Genomic DNA, 15261 nt, shown 5'->3' with positions numbered 1-15261 from the left:
GTTTCTCCAGGAACTCCCATCAACAGGATCCCCATCATGGCCAAGCAGATCCTGGACCTCTACATGCTCTACAAGCTGGTGACCGAGAAGGGCGGGCTGGTGGAGATCATCAACAAGAAGATCTGGAGGGAGATCACCAAAGGCCTTAACCTGCCCACCTCCATCACCAGCGCCGCCTTCACCCTGCGCACGCAGTGAGCGCTGCTCCCTCCGGGCATTGGTCCTTCCTGCACGCCGGGTGTTGCTGGAGCTTAGCTGTCCTTAGCTGGGGGTTCTTAGGTGTTTGTGCTGGTGGTTGTTGATTGTTGGTGGCTGTTAAAGAGCTGCTGTTGGTCGTTATTGTTAGGAAATTATTAGTAGGAAATGTTGTTAATAGGATATGTAATATACCTAGTTTGAACATAGAAAATAGTGTAATAATATAATATAATATAATATAATATAATATAATATAACGTATTATAATATAATATAATGTATTATAATGTAATATTATACTGCATTGCATTCTAATATATAATATATTATAATTATATATAATATATATAATTATATTTATTTTATTTATATTACATTACATTATTTATGTTACATTACATTATCCTATATTATATTACATTATACTACGTTATATTATACTATGATTAGAATAGAATATAATAGAATAGAATAGAATATTGTAATGTAATATAACATTGCATTACATTATAATATATAATATACTATAATTATATTCTATATAATATATATAATTATAATATTTATATTATATTACATTATGTATTACATTACTTACATTATATTACATTATATTACATTACACTATGTTACATTATATTGTACTATGTTATAATATAATATAATAATGTAGTGTAATGTAGTGTAATGTAATATAGCATTGCATTACATTACATTATAATTTAAAATATACTATAATTATATATAATATATATAATTATAATATTTATATTACATTACATTATGTATTACATTATGTTATGTTATATTACATTATATTACATTACACTATGTTATATTATATTGTACTATGTTATAATAATGTAGTGTAATGTAGTATAATGTAATATAACATTCCATTACATTACATTATAATATATAATATACTATAACTATATTATATATAATATATATAATTATAATTTTATTTATATTATATTACATTACTCTATATTATATTACATTATAATATAATATAATATAATATAATATAATATAATATAATATAATATAATATAATATAATATAATGTAATGTAATGTAATGTAATATAAAATTAGGAGTATTATTAGTAAATATTTCGAATAGAGACTGAACAAAGTAAAGCCTCTAAAGGGGGGAGATGATGCCTCAGCATAAGGAGCTCCTGAAGGAATTCTCACCCTCACCTCCCTCCAGCCCTGGCCTTTTTACCTCATTTTTTCAGTTGTGAGGGAATTCTGATTTATTCTTTGAGGATCTTTCAGTTGTGAGGGAATTCTGGGTGATTTGTAGATAATAATTCAATTGTGAGGGATTTCTGGATGATTTACAGATAATATTTCAGTTGTGAGGGAATTCTGGATGATTCTTTGAGGATATTTCAGTTATGAAGGAATTCTGGTTGATTTATAGAGGAAATTTCAGTTGTGAGGTAATTCTGAGTGATTTTAAATAATAATTCAGTTTTGAGGGCATTCTAGGGGATTTATAGATAATAGCTCAGTTGTGAAGGAATTCTGGATAATTTATAGATAATAATTCAGTTGTGAGGTAATTCTGGATGGTCCTTTGAGGATATTTTATTTGGGAAGGAATTTTGGTTGATTTATAGACAATATTTCAATTCTGAGGGAATTATGTGCGATTTATAGACAATAATTCAATTGTGAGGAAATTTTGGATTATTTATAGATGATATTTCAGTTGTGAGGGAGTTCTACATGATTTATAGCAGATATTTAAATTCTGAAGGAATTCTGTGCAATTTATAAACAATATTTGAGTTGTGAGGGAATTCTGGATGATTTACAGACAATATTTCAGCTATGATGGAATTTTGGATGATTTATAGTCGGTATTTCAGTTGTGAGGGAATTCTGGGTGATTTATAGACAATAGTTCAGTTGTAAGGGAATTCTGGATTATTTATAGACAATATTGCAGTTGTGAGAGAATTCTGGATAACTTATCGATGATATTTCTGTTGTGAGGGAATTCTGGATAATTTATAGATGATATTTCAGTTGTGAGGGAATTCTGGATGATTTACAGACAATATTTCAGCTATGAGGGAATTTTGGATGATTTATAGTCGGTATTTCAGTTGTGAGGGAATTCTGGATGATTTATAGACGATATTTCAGTTGTGAGGGAATTCTGAATGATTTATAGATGGTATTTCAGTTGTGGATTTATAGATGGTATTTCAGTTGTGAGAGAATTCTGGATGACTTATAGATGATATTTCAATTGTGAGGGGATTTTGGATAATTTACAGACAATATTTCAGTAGTGATAGAATTCCAGATTATTTATAGACAATATTTCAGTTATGAGGGAATTCTGGATGACTTATCGATGATATTTCCGTTGTGAGGGAATTCTGGATGTTCCTTAGAGGATGTTCCAGTTGTAAGGAAATTCTGGATTATTTCTAGATGATATTTCAGTTGTGAGGGAATTTTGGATGATTTACAGTCAGTATTTCTGTTGTGAGGGAATTCTGGATGATTTACAGACAATATTTCAGTAGTGATGGAAATCTGGATTATTTATAGACAATATTTCAATTTTGAGGGAATTCTGGCTGACTTACCAATGATATTTCAGTTGTGAGGGAAATTTGGATGATCCTTAGAGGATGTTCCAGTTGTAAGGGAATTCTGGATTATTTATAGACGATATTTCAGTTGTGAGGGAATTCTGGGTGATTTATAGACGATATTTCAGTTGTGAGGGAATTCTGAATGATTTATAGATGGTATTTCAGTTGTGGATTTATAGATGGTATTTCAGTTGTGAGAGAATTCTGGATGACTTATAGATGATATTTCAATTGTGAGGGGATTTTGGATAATTTACAGACAATATTTCAGTAGTGATAGAATTCCAGATTATTTATAGACAATATTTCAGTTATGAGGGAATTCTGGATGACTTATCGATGATATTTCCGTTGTGAGGGAATTCTGGATGTTCCTTAGAGGATGTTCCAGTTGTAAGGAAATTCTGGATTATTTCTAGATGATATTTCAGTTGTGAGGGAATTTTGGATGATTTACAGTCAGTATTTCTGTTGTGAGGGAATTCTGGATGATTTACAGACAATATTTCAGTAGTGATGGAAATCTGGATTATTTATAGACAATATTTCAATTTTGAGGGAATTCTGGCTGACTTATCAATGATATTTCAGTTGTGAGGGAAATTTGGATGATCCTTAGAGGATGTTCCAGTTGTAAGGGAATTCTGGATTATTTATAGACGATATTTCAGTTGTGAGGGAATTCTGGGTGATTTATAGACAATATTTCAGTAGTGATGGAATTCTAAATTATTTATATAGGGTATTTCAGTTGTGATGGAATTCTGGATGTTTTATAGATGATATTTCAGCTGTAAGAGAATTCTCCATGATTTATAGACAATATTTCAGTAGTGATGGAATTCTAAAGATTTATAGAGGGTATTTCAGTTGTGGGGGAATTCTGGATGACTTGTAGATGATATTTCAGTTGTGAGGGAATTCTGTGTGATTTATAGCCAGTATTTCAGTTGTGAGAGAATTCTGGATTATTTATAGATGACATTTCACTTCTGAGGGAATTTTGGATAATTTACAGACAATATTTCAGTAGTGATGGAATTCTGGATTATTTATAGACAATATTTTAGTTATGAGGGAATTCTGGATGACTTATCAATGATATTTCCGTTGTGAGGGAATTCTGGATGATCCTTACAGGACGTTCCAGTTGTAAGGGAATTCTGGATTATTTATAGAAGATATTTCAGTTGTGAGGGAATTCTGGGTGATTTATAGACAATATTTCAGTAGTGATGGAATTCTTAATTATTTATAGAGGGTATTTCAGTTGTGGGGGAATTCTGGATGACTTATCGATGATATTTTCGTTGTGAGGGAATTCTGGATGATCCTTAGAGGACGTTCCAGTTGTAAGGGAATTCTGGGTGATTCATAGACAATATTTCAGTAGTGATGGAATTTTGGATTATTTATAGACAATAGTTCAGTTTTGAGGGAATTCTGGCTGACTTATCAATGATACTTCCTTTTTGAGGGAAATCTGGATGATCCTTAGAGGACGTTCCAGTTGTAAGGGAATTCTGGATTACTTATAGACAATATTTCAGTTGTGAGGGAATTTTGGATGACTTATCAATGATATTTCTGTTGTGAGGGAATTCTGGATGATCCTTAGAGGACGTTCCAGTTGTAAGGGAATTCTGGATTACTTATAGACAATATTTCAGTTGTGAGGGAATTTTGGATGACTTATCAATGATATTTCCGTTGTGAGGGAATTCTGGATGATCCTTAGAGGACGTTCCAGTTGTAAGGGAATTCTGGATTACTTATAGACGATATTTCAGTTCTGATGGAATTTTGGATGATTTACAGTCAGTATTTCCATTGTGAGGATGATCCTCAGAGGATTCTCCCGTTGTGAAGGAGTTCTGGCTGACTCTTCCCTGCCGTGTGAGATTGGGAATATCTCATGGCACATTTCCCTCCAAGCACCGAGTGAACCCAGGCGGGGCTGTGCCCCCGGAGTCCCGAGCCCCTCGGGACGAGCATCCCAGTGCCCGTGCCGCCTGCCTGACTGTCCATGTCTCTCCACAGGTACATGAAGTACCTCTACGCCTACGAGTGCGAGAAGAAGTCCCTGAGCTCCCCGGCCGAGCTGCAGGCCGCCATCGACGGCAACCGGCGCGAGGGCCGGCGGCCCAGCTACAGCTCCTCCCTCTTCAGCTACTCGCCCTCCACACCGGCGCCCCCGTCCCTGCTGTCCCCCCCCAAAATCCGCTTCCCCATCATCGCCGCCGGCAGCCCCCGCGCCTCGCCCGCCCTCAGGAAAGGTCAGCGCGGCGGTGGGAAGGTGGGGCCGCCCGCGGTGGTGCCGCTGGCAGCGTGGCCCGGCTCAGCCGCCTCTCCCCGCCCAGGTGACGGCGCCGTGCCCCTCGGCGTGGCCGTGCCCGGCCGCCTGGCCGTGCCCGTGGCGCTGGGCGGGCAGCAGGCCAGGGCGGCCACGCTGGAGCAGCTGAGGGAGAGGCTGGAGGCGGGAGAGCCGCCCGAGAAGAAGGCGCCGCGCGTGTCGGAGGAGGAGCAGCGGCTGGTGCAGCAGGCGCTGCAGCGCAACCTGTTCAGCGTGGCCCGGCAGATCCCCATGAAGATCAAAATCAACGGCAAAGGTGAGCCCCAGCGGGATGAACTCCTTGGGAAGCGGCACAGGGGGAAAGCTGCCAGCCTGGAATGTCACACACACACGGCCGGGGCGCCTCTGGGGGTACCAGGCAGAGGGCATGGTGTTGGAATCTGTGCTATTGATGATCCTAAAATTGTAGAAAGTCTCTGTCAGCCCCGCTGCCAAAGCAGAAGCCATAATTGGTCTGTGCTGGTTTCCAGGTTGTTTATTCTGTTTATCTGTCACATGTTCTGCTGCCCTGCCCAGCTCTGTCCTGCAGGGCAGCGTGTGGGGCTCTGCCCTCAGCGGGATGTGACAAACATTAAATACCAGAAACTCCCTGGGCTGGATTTACAATAACGTGCCAATATCTGTCACCTACGTTGGACAGTGTGTCCCCAGCCTGAACCAACAGAAAAATGCCGACACCACAGTGAAACATGGAGGGCATGAAGAAGGAGAAAAAGGACAAGGCACACCCAATTTCCTCCATCTTGTCCCCTTTGGACCCCTCATCTAGAATCCTAAAATTTTACTTTTGCACCTGTGCCACACTTAATTATTACTGATATCAAACACTGAGAGCTTGTAATTCATGCTGTAGGATTGAAAACTCTTTTCCATGGCCAGAGATCACAGCCAGTGTCTCTGGGGGCTCTGTCCAGGGGGGTTCCTGACCCCTGCCAGGGTCCCAGGGCAGCCAGAGGGAAGCCCTGGATTCCCACAGCATGGCACAGAGATATTCAGGTGCAAAGTTTTCTTGCGTTTTCCTGCTGGTTTGTTCTCCAGCTCGTCCAAATCCAGCCCAGAGGAGAAAAGGAGACTCGGGGTGCCCTTATCTACAACTCCCTGAAAGGTGGCTGTGCTCAGGTGGGGCTGGGCTCTGTCTCCAGGAACTGACAGAACCAGAGGACACAGCCTCAAGGGAAATACAGGCTGGATATTAGGGAAAAGTTATTTACAGAAAGTGTGATACGGTTCTGGAATGTGCTGCCCGGGGAGGTGTGGGTCCCCATCCCTGCTGTGTTTAACAAAGCCTGGATGTGGCTCTGGGTGCCAGCTGAGGTGCTGGGGATGGGTTGGACTCGATGATCTCCAGGGTCTGTTCCAACCTGGTCACTCTGTGAATTGTGTGAAATTCTGTAATTCTGTGAATTTTGCCACGTTCCCAAAGCTCCAAGTTTGTCGAGTTTGGCACATTTTGGAAGAAAGGGAAGAGCTGTTCTTGCTCCAGCAGTGCTGCTTTGAGGTGCTTGGCCACAAATATGGGTGGGAAAGGTCAAAGCAGGTTCCTCTGAAGCAGCAGTTCTTCTTTTTAGAACTTGTTGCTTTTTTAGATTGTATTACTTTTAAAAAATGTTCTTGTTTCTGGGCTTCTCCCTTAGCCTGTATTTAAACAATTCATCCTGAATCTTAGCAATGATTTCTGTGATGTCACTGCTCCCATTTCCTGGCAGCTCTGCATCCAACCAAATTCCACATCAAAACCACAAGAGCCAGTGATAGGGAATACAAATTTTTTCCAGGAGTGTTTGTTCCCTCTCACCTCATTTCTGCTTTCCCCCTGAACTTCCTAATCCCAGATGCTGGGAACCATTGCAGTCCCTACAAACAGGAACATCCTGAGGATTCAGGGATGGGTTCCCACCTTTGTAGGGGCTGTCCTGTCTTCTGTGCCCTCCTTTTCCCCACAGCACCGTAAAAGCCAGGTGGAGCTTTGGGAGCTGCTCTGAGGGGTGGTTTTGATAAGCTCAGCGTGGCTTGGTAACAACATTTAGGTTCACTGTGGAGTTTTCAGAGGGTTTTTTGGCCTTGCTGCCCTCTGTGGAGGAGCAATCCCAAAATCCAGGCCCACCCTCGTGGAGCTTCGGGAGCTGCTGGAGGAGTCCCACGTTCAGCTCCCCTCAAGCACAGCTGCCCACCCCTGCCCAGGCTGGGGAAAATCCTGATTTTCCTGGAGTGTTCCTGGCTTTTCCCTCCCTCCAGTGGCCGCTGAAGCTGCTGCAGTCCGAGCACAGCGAGCCACAACAAAATTCAGCTGGGAGTTAAACCCGGGCTTGTCTCGTGTGCTCCCAGCCCTTCCTTGGGACAGGAGTGGGAATTTTGGGAACATTTCCCAATGCCAGCGGGCTCCCAGCCTCACCAAGGCCTTTCAGCACCTCTGCAGCCTTGTCCTGGGATGGTTTGAGCTGGGAGGGACCTCCAGGCCAGGGCAGGGACATTGCATGTCCCAGGGTGCTCCAAGCCCTGGGAGCCTGGCCTCGGGCATTCAGTGGGGACATCCCACCCAAAGAGGGGACAAAGCAGGGCTGTGCCCACCTCTGGGGAGTGCCAGGGGTGGGATTGTCGCCCTCTAACTCTGCCTCCCTCCCTCCCTCCCTCCCTGGGACAAGACAAGGCCGACTCGGCGGCGGCGGCGCTGAACCTGTCCCCCAACGGCATCGGCAGCATCAACATGTCCGTGGAGATCAACGGCACCACCTACGCTGGTGAGAGACCTGCTGGGTGTGGGACAGCCCTGCTGGGACTGGGGACAGCCCTGCTGGGAATGGGGACAGCCCTCCTGGGAATGGGGACACACCTCCTGGGAATAGGGATAGACCTCCTGGGAATGGGGATAGACCTCCTGGGAATGGGGATAGACCTCCTGGGAATGGGGATAGACCTCCTGGGTGTGGGACAGCCCTCCTGGGAATGGGGACACACCTCCTGGGAATAGGGATAGACCTCCTGGGAATAGGGATAGACCTCCTGGGTGTGGGACAGCCCGGGGACAGCCCTGCTGGGAATGGGGATAGACCTCCTGGGTGTGGGACAGCCCGGGGACAGCCCTCCTGGGAATGGGGACACACCTCCTGGGAATAGGGATAGACCTCCTGGGAATGGGGATAGACCTCCTGGGAATAGGGATAGACCTCCTGGGTGTGGGACAGCCCTCCTGGGAATGGGGACACACCTCCTGGGAATAGGGATAGACCTCCTGGGAATGGGGATAGACCTCCTGGGTGTGGGACAGCTCTGCTGGGAATGGGGACAGCCCTCCTGGGAATGGGAGATCCCTGGGACAGCCCTCCTGGGAATGGGGATGGACCTCCTGGGAATGGGAGATCCCTGGGACAGCCCTCCCGGGAATGTTTGATCCCTCCAGTGGCTGGGAATGGGTGGGATGGGGCTGGTCCCTGCCAAATGGCAGCGGGAGGCAATTCTTGTTCACTGGGCTGGGCAGGAGCAGCACCTTTCCCTTGGTGTGTTAGTGCCTTAAAATCTGAGGGAAGGGCTTTGAAATCCCCGTGGAAGCGTTCATAGGAAGGAGAACTGTCCCTGTTCTGCCGAGGAGGGGCTTTGCTCGGCTCTCCCAGCAGGAATTGTCCCCTGGAGCAGTTCCCTCCTGCAGGCCACGCCTGCACACCCTTGGGCAAACCCCAGGTGGGGAAGCCTGGCACTGCCTGACCCTAACCCCCGAAGGCAGAAGCCCTTTGGGATCTGTTTCCTGTGGGGACAGCAGCCCTGTGACAGCCTCCAGCTCCAGCCACCCCTTCCCTGCGGAGCGCAGGAGCCAGAGCAGCCATGCCGAGCTGGGATGGGACCCTGGGGCTGGCAGAGCCTGCGCTGTGCCCAGCCTCACCCTCGGCATGCCCACAGGGGTGCTGTTTGCCCAGAAGCCCGTGGTGCAGCTCCTGGCCGGCTCGGGCACGCAGAGCTCGTGCAGCAGCAGCAGCAGCAGCAGCAGCAGCAGCAGCTCCCACTGCTCCCCCAGCCCTACCTCGTCGCGGGGCACGCCCGGCGCAGAGCCCTCCACCAGCTGGTCCCTCTGACGGCCCTGCCCGGCCTGCACGCTTACCTCACCTCACAGAACCTGCTCCCGTGGCTGCACAGCACCTGCAGGATGACGATGATGATGATGGTGGTGGTGGTGGTGGTGGTGGTGGTGAAACCTTGCCATGCCAGCGAGTTTTCCTTCATCGTCTCTTTGTCCGGCCTTGTTTTGGCTTTGTTCCCCCGCTTGCCTTCCTCCCTTTTCCTCTTTGTTTCCTCCTCCTCCTCCTCCTCCTCGCAGGGTGTGGGGTGTTCCCATGGAGGGGGGGCACACCTGGCGTTTCTCAATCAGGGATGGCTCTGGGGCCACAGCTCCTGGGGTGTCACCAGGGCAGGGAAAGGGCCAGGACTGGGGCTGGGAACCCTGGTTCTGCTGGGACCCTGGTTCTGCTGGAACCTTGGTTCTGCTGGAACCCTGGTTCTGTTGGAACCCTGGTTCTGTTGGAATCCTGGTTCTGTTGGAATCCTGGTTCTGCTGGAACCCTGGTTCTGCTGGGACCCTGGTTCTGTTGGAACCCTGGTTCTGTTGGAACCCTGGTTCTGTTGGAATCCTGGTTCTGTTGGAATCCTGGTTCTGCAGGATCCCTGGTTCTGCAGGATCCCTGGTTCTGTTGGAGCCCTGGTCCTGCTGGAACCCTGGTCCTGCTGGAACCCTGGTCCTGCTGGAATCCTGGTCCTGCTGGAACCCTGGTCCTGCTGGAATCCTGGTTCTGCTGGAACCCTGGTCCTGCTGGAATCCTGGTTCTGCTGGAATCCTGGTTCTCCTGGAGCCCTGGTTCTGCTGGGAACCCTGGTTCTCCTTGAGCCCTGGTTCTGCTGGAACCCTGCAGGATCCCTGGTTCTGTTGGAGCCCTGGTTCTCCTGGAGCCCTGGTTCTGCTGAGACCCTGGTTCTGCAGGATCCCTGGTTCTGTTGGAGCCCTGGTTCTGCAGGATCCTTGGTTCTGCTGGAATCCTGGTCCTGCTGGAATCCTGGTCCTGCTGGAACCCTGGTCCTGCTGGAACCCTGGTCCTGCTGGAAATTTGGTTCTCCTGCAGCCCTGATTCTGCTGGAGCCCTGGTTCTGCTGGAACCCTGGTTCTCCTTGAGCCCTGGTTCTGCTGGGAACCCTGGTTCTCCTTGAGCCCTGGTTCTGCTGGAACCCTGCTGGAGCCCTGGTCCTGCTGAGACCCTGGTTCTGTTGGAGCCCTGGTTCTGCAGGATCCCTGGTTCTGCAGGATCCCTGGTTCTGCTGGAATCCTGGTCCTGCTGGAACCCTGGTCCTGCTGGAACCCTGGTCCTGCTGGAATCCTGGTTCTGCTGGAACTTTGGTTCTCCTGGAGCCCTGGTCCTGCTGGAACTCTGGTCCTGCTGGAACTCTGGTCCTGCTGGGACCAGGGGCCGCCAGGGCTCTTCCCACCCACAACTCCGTGTTTTGACAATCCTGAGAGCCGGGGGGTGCCTGGCCCTGTCCTCCCGTGGCAATCTGCTCATGTCCCTTCCTGCTGTGTCCCCATGTCCTCAGGGGAGGCTCCTGAGCCTCCTTCCTGCTCCTCTCCACGCCTCTGGCACCATCGTCTGCTTGGTTCTGGCTGGTGCCAGCTCCCCCCTCGAGTGTCCCTGAGTGGTGACACGGCCAGCCTGGGCGTGCTGGGGCTCCGTGTGCCCCGCTGTGCCCCGAAGCAGGGTCCCTGGGGTGGGTGCAGCTCCCTGGATCTCTGCAGGGCTGCGTGCTGGGCACAGGGCTGCAGGTGGAGCCCAGCCGGGCACCGTGCAGCCGGGCTGCTTCCTGTGGGGCTCTGGACAAACCCCCCGTGACTGTGCCCGAGCAGGGCCCAGGGAATCCAGCCCGGCTGGAGCAGAGCTGCAGTTCCCTGTGCCTCAGCTGCTCAGGGGCCTGGTGCTGTCCCCTGTCCCCCTGTCCCTTCCCCATCCCCTGCCCCGGTGACATCCCTGCCATCCCTGCCGTCCTCCCCGTGCTGCAGGCCCGAGTCAGGTTTTTTGAGCAGACGAAATACCTCAGATATGTACGTGTTGGGTTGTTTTGTTCGCGTTGGGTTGGTTTCTTTTAACCTCTTCAAGGAAGTATTGGCATATCCTTATGGCTTGGGGGTTTTCCTAGGTGGGTTTTGCTGACTTTGTGTTTTGCTTTTATTTCTGTTGGCTTTTCAATGGATCGCCAAGCAGGGGGTTGAGACGAGGCTGAGCAGAGGAGCAGCGGCTTCCCCACCCTGCGGGAGCCCAGCTCCAGCATCACCCGGGGCACTGCACGGCAGGAGAGCAGGGAAAGGGGCAGGGCTGAGCCTGGCCCCTGGTCTGTGAGCTCTCCTGGCTCTGCCAGCCCCGGGCTGTGCCCTCCCGCTGCGTGCCCCGGCTCTGTGGATCAGGAGCTGCCCATCCTGGGAGGGATGCTGCTCCCGGCTGGCCCCAGCTGCTCCCTGCCATTTCATCCTCACACGCTCCCAGAGGGTTTTCCACCCTCTGGGACTCAATCAGATCATATTTTTTCCCCCACCTTTTTTTTATTTTTTGTGTTTTCTTTTGGTTGTTTTTATTTTATTCTTGGGTGGGGTTGGGGCTGTTTCCTCTGAGTGGGACTCTGGGGCACTTTCTGCTTTTCCCTCTGCTCTGCTCCTTGGCCCCGGGGAGCAGAGGCTGCTCCGGGGTGGGGCTGCTTTGTGTCACTTGCTAACGTTGTGTTTTCTTGCACAGAAAGGCACTCGAATCACTGAAACTGCTTGGACACTACTAGAGTATTAATGTTGATAAGCTTTACTCAACCTAGACTGGAACTAGCCAGGGACTAACAGATTGTTTTGTATCCAATTCAGGGAAAGAATCAGGTCGGGAAGCGTAACAGATACCTCAGTTAAATAAGCTGCAACAATAAACGGGTCCTTTTCCCAGCCCGGGGTGACAAGGACCATCCAGACTGTGAAGAGTTAACCCTTTCCCTCAGCCTGGCTTTGGCCCTGGCAGCCTGAGCTGCGGGTCTCCTGCTGAGCTGCCAGGCTTTGGGCAGGGGGTGCTGGAAACCAGCAGCAGAGCGGGGGAGGCCGAGCCCCCAGCCCCGTGTAGTTCTCAGGGTTTGATGCTGCCAGCAGGAGGTTCCCGAGGGCAGTGCTCCATCCTCCCCCAGCTCCACGCACCAGCCAAAAAAACCCCGGCCAGCCCCCAGCTTGCTCCCCCCGGCGCTTCCAGGGGGGAAGAGCGAGCCCAGCCTGCTCCCGGGGCTGCGGGGGAGGCACCAGGGGAGGCTGCGTGTGCCCGCTCCTTCCCAGGGGCCTGCGACCAGATGTTCTCTCCAAACAGCTGCAGCAGCCTTGCTAACTAGTTTTCTTACCTATTTAAAAGAGAAAAAAAAAAAATAATAAAATAAGTAAATAAAAACAAATGTGATAGCCTAGGCGGTGGATAAATACCTCAACGTCTCCTTCCAACAAGTGTCTGTATATGTTGTTGTTGGGTTTTTTCTATCTTACAGGTTATCTGAATGTTTATATTCCAATAAACTTCTACCTCTTCACACCGTGACCCCCACGCCTGCTTTGTGCCCCCGGCTGGCTCCCTGAGGGTAAAGAATTCCCAGATATTCCCGAGGCTGGGCTGTGTCCTTGCAGGGCTCTGAGGATCAAGAATTCCCAGATATTCCCGAGGCTGGGCTGTGTCCTTGCAGGACTCTAGGGATAAAGAATTCCCAGATATTCCCGAGGCTGGGCTGTGTCCTTGCAGGACTCTGAGGATAAAGAATTCCCAGATATTCCCAAGGCTGGGCTGTGTCCTTGCAGGGAGCCCTGAGGGTAAAGAATTCCCAGATATTCCCGAGGCTGGGCTGTGTCCTTGCAGGACTCTGAGGATAAAGAATTCCCAGATATTCCCAAGGCTGGGCTGTGTCCTTGCAGGGCTCTGAGAATAAAGAATTCCCAGAAATTCCCGAGGCTGGGCTGTGTCCTTGCAGGGCCCTGAGGGTAAAGAATTCCCAGATATTGTATGCATTGACATGAGTTCCTCGTGATCTTTCTTAGGCCCCTGACCACAGTTTCTCATGATTATTCTTACAATTAAACAGTAATTATATTTAATGACTAAACAATCATCACATCTAACAATTATATCATTTATCATGTACTAGCTACACAGGTGCAGCTCTAGCAAGCACAAGTTCTCCATGTGCTTAGGGTGTTTATTTTTCCAGGGCCTACTAAGCTCATTTTTCCTTTTAACCCCAAATCCTCGTGATTTTAAAACCCTTTTGCTGATGCCCCGTGCCCGCAGGGATCCTGCAGCGGGCACCCCAAAGGTGCGGTGCGCCTGGGCACCCGCAGCTCCCCGTGTGCGTGTGCGTGTCCCGGGGCTGGGTGGCCGCGGGCATCGGCAGCCGCTGCTCGGGCTGGAATACGATCCCTGGAGGGAAATTCCAGCCGGCTCCCGGCTCCCGAGCGCCCGGCGGGGATGGAGGAGCCTGGGCAGGGCGGCCCGGCCCCGCGGGGTGAGCAATGCCCGCTCTGCTCCTCCCGACACCCGCATCCCTTCGTGGACCCGGCTCAGGCTCTGGCACAGCTTCGTCCCGGCCCTGTTCTCCTTCATCCCTCGCTCCAGCGCTGGAAGCAAAGCTCTGGGCACAGGGAGCTTTTGTGCCAGCACAGACACCACCTCAAACGCAGAAACGAAATTCCAAAGGAGATTCAGCTCTCGTGTCCAGGAGTTGCTTCCCTGCTCCCTAAATGCCCACTGGGCAGGGATGCCCTCTTTCCAGGGAGCCCAAAACCCCGCGGGCATCCCTGCAGGGAGGGACAAAACCCAGCTCATCACCGCTCAGGGAGGACGTTCCCCTCTTTGGGACTGGGTTTATCTCAGCCCTCAGGGGCTGCTGCCGCTTTGAATGCAGCCCGGGCACCCCAAATCCCCCCGGCAGGTGCCCGCACTGCCCTGCACACCCTGTGAGCCCCCACCAAGCCCGGCTGATCGCGCGTCAGCCTGGCACTGATAACTGGGGCCCTTATCACGGCCGGGGTGAGGCCGGCTTTGTTTCAGCCCCGGACCCGTGCCAGGCTGCCCGAGAGCGGCTCCTGTCCCACCTGCTGCCCTTGGGCTGTTCCAGCTCAATCCCGGCTTACCAAGAGCGGGGAGGGAGCCCGGGGAGGGGGCACCCGGCTGGTCCCAGCTGCCCCACCCGGCTGGTCCCAGCTGCTTCACCCGGCTGGTCCCAGTTGCCCCACAGCCAGTCCGGCTGGTCCCAGCTGCCCCACAGCCAGTCCGGCTGGTCCCAGCTGCCCCACCCGGCTGGTCCCAGCTGCCCCACAGCCGGGAGAGCCGCGCTAACGCTGCCCATTCTCTCTCCAGCGCACCTGCTGTCCCTCCTCCGCCTCGGCGTCCTCCTGGGCCGTGCCATGTGCCGGTGGCACCGCCGGCGCCCGGGCCGCCCCCTGGGCCGGCAGCGAGCGGAGCTGGGGGCGGCTCTGCCCGCGGCCACGGCGCCGGTGCCCATCCAGCAGCACGGCGAGGAGCTGACGGGAGCGCCCCGAACTCCTCTGCCCCGAGCGGAGCCCGCTGGTCCCCGGGCTCCCCGCCGCGCTCCGGGCAGCGCCCCCGGCTCCGCTGCGACCTCTGCTACTCCCTGCCCGAGGCCACCCTCACTGTCACCATCCTCGGCGTGTCGCACCTGCCCCGGGGCCACCAGGGCTCCCGCGGCAAGGTGTCCCCGGTGCGGCTGTCCTGCCCGTGTCCGTGCGCCGCGGGAGCCGCGCCGGTGCCGGTGACGGTGCCGGTTCGGCCCGTGCGACCCGGAGGAGCTGGGCAGCTGCACCCTGCGCCAGCTCACGGAGCCTCCAGGATTCCTCCGTGGGCGAGGTCCTGCTCCCCTGCGCCTCCTGGGACCCCCGCGCCCCCTCCAGCTACTCCTGGGAGCTGGCGAGCACCAAACCGAGCTCAGGCAGGCCAGCACGGCAGCGGTGTCAGTGCTTGGGCTGAGATTTGATCGATCTCAGAGCTCGGGAACTCCACGGGCGGAGGCAGAGCCTCCTGCAAGCAGCACCGGGAGC

The 15261-nt window shown here is 51.2% G+C and overlaps 2 protein-coding genes across 6 annotated transcripts in view; one reads left to right on the top strand and one right to left on the bottom strand.

Annotated features, from left to right (window-relative positions):
* The window catches only part of ARID3B (AT-rich interaction domain 3B), a 44183-nt gene extending 31437 nt beyond the window's left edge, over positions 1-12746 (top strand). For 2 of the 5 annotated variants that reach the window (XM_085588507.1, XM_085588506.1), the window contains 2 exons: positions 11-194; positions 4865-5931. In XM_085588507.1, the coding sequence (XP_085444633.1) occupies positions 11-194; positions 4865-5786 (1106 nt within the window). In that variant the 3' untranslated portion in view covers positions 5787-5931. Of the gene's footprint in view, positions 1-10; positions 195-4864; positions 5932-7819; positions 7916-9068 lie in introns of those variants that run through there. The other 3 variants (XM_085588510.1, XM_085588508.1, XM_085588509.1) reach the window with 3 other exon arrangements.
* On the bottom strand, positions 9471-12745 carry LOC146766509 (uncharacterized). Its single transcript, XM_085588530.1, has 2 exons — positions 9742-12745; positions 9471-9691 (listed from the first exon to the last, which is right to left on the bottom strand). Exons 1-2 carry the CDS (start codon positions 10712-10714, stop codon positions 9531-9533), a joined length of 1134 nt encoding a protein of 377 aa, XP_085444656.1. The 5' UTR covers positions 10715-12745; the 3' UTR covers positions 9471-9530.
* Positions 12747-15261: the final 2515 nt, after the last annotated feature.

Source organism: Lonchura striata, chromosome 10 (genome assembly GCF_050655825.1).
Source record: "Lonchura striata isolate lonStrDom1 chromosome 10, ASM5065582v1, whole genome shotgun sequence".
NCBI lineage: Eukaryota > Metazoa > Chordata > Aves > Passeriformes > Estrildidae > Lonchura > Lonchura striata.
Note: the sequence above shows the minus strand (reverse complement) of the source record. Positions and strands in the feature narration are given on the sequence as shown.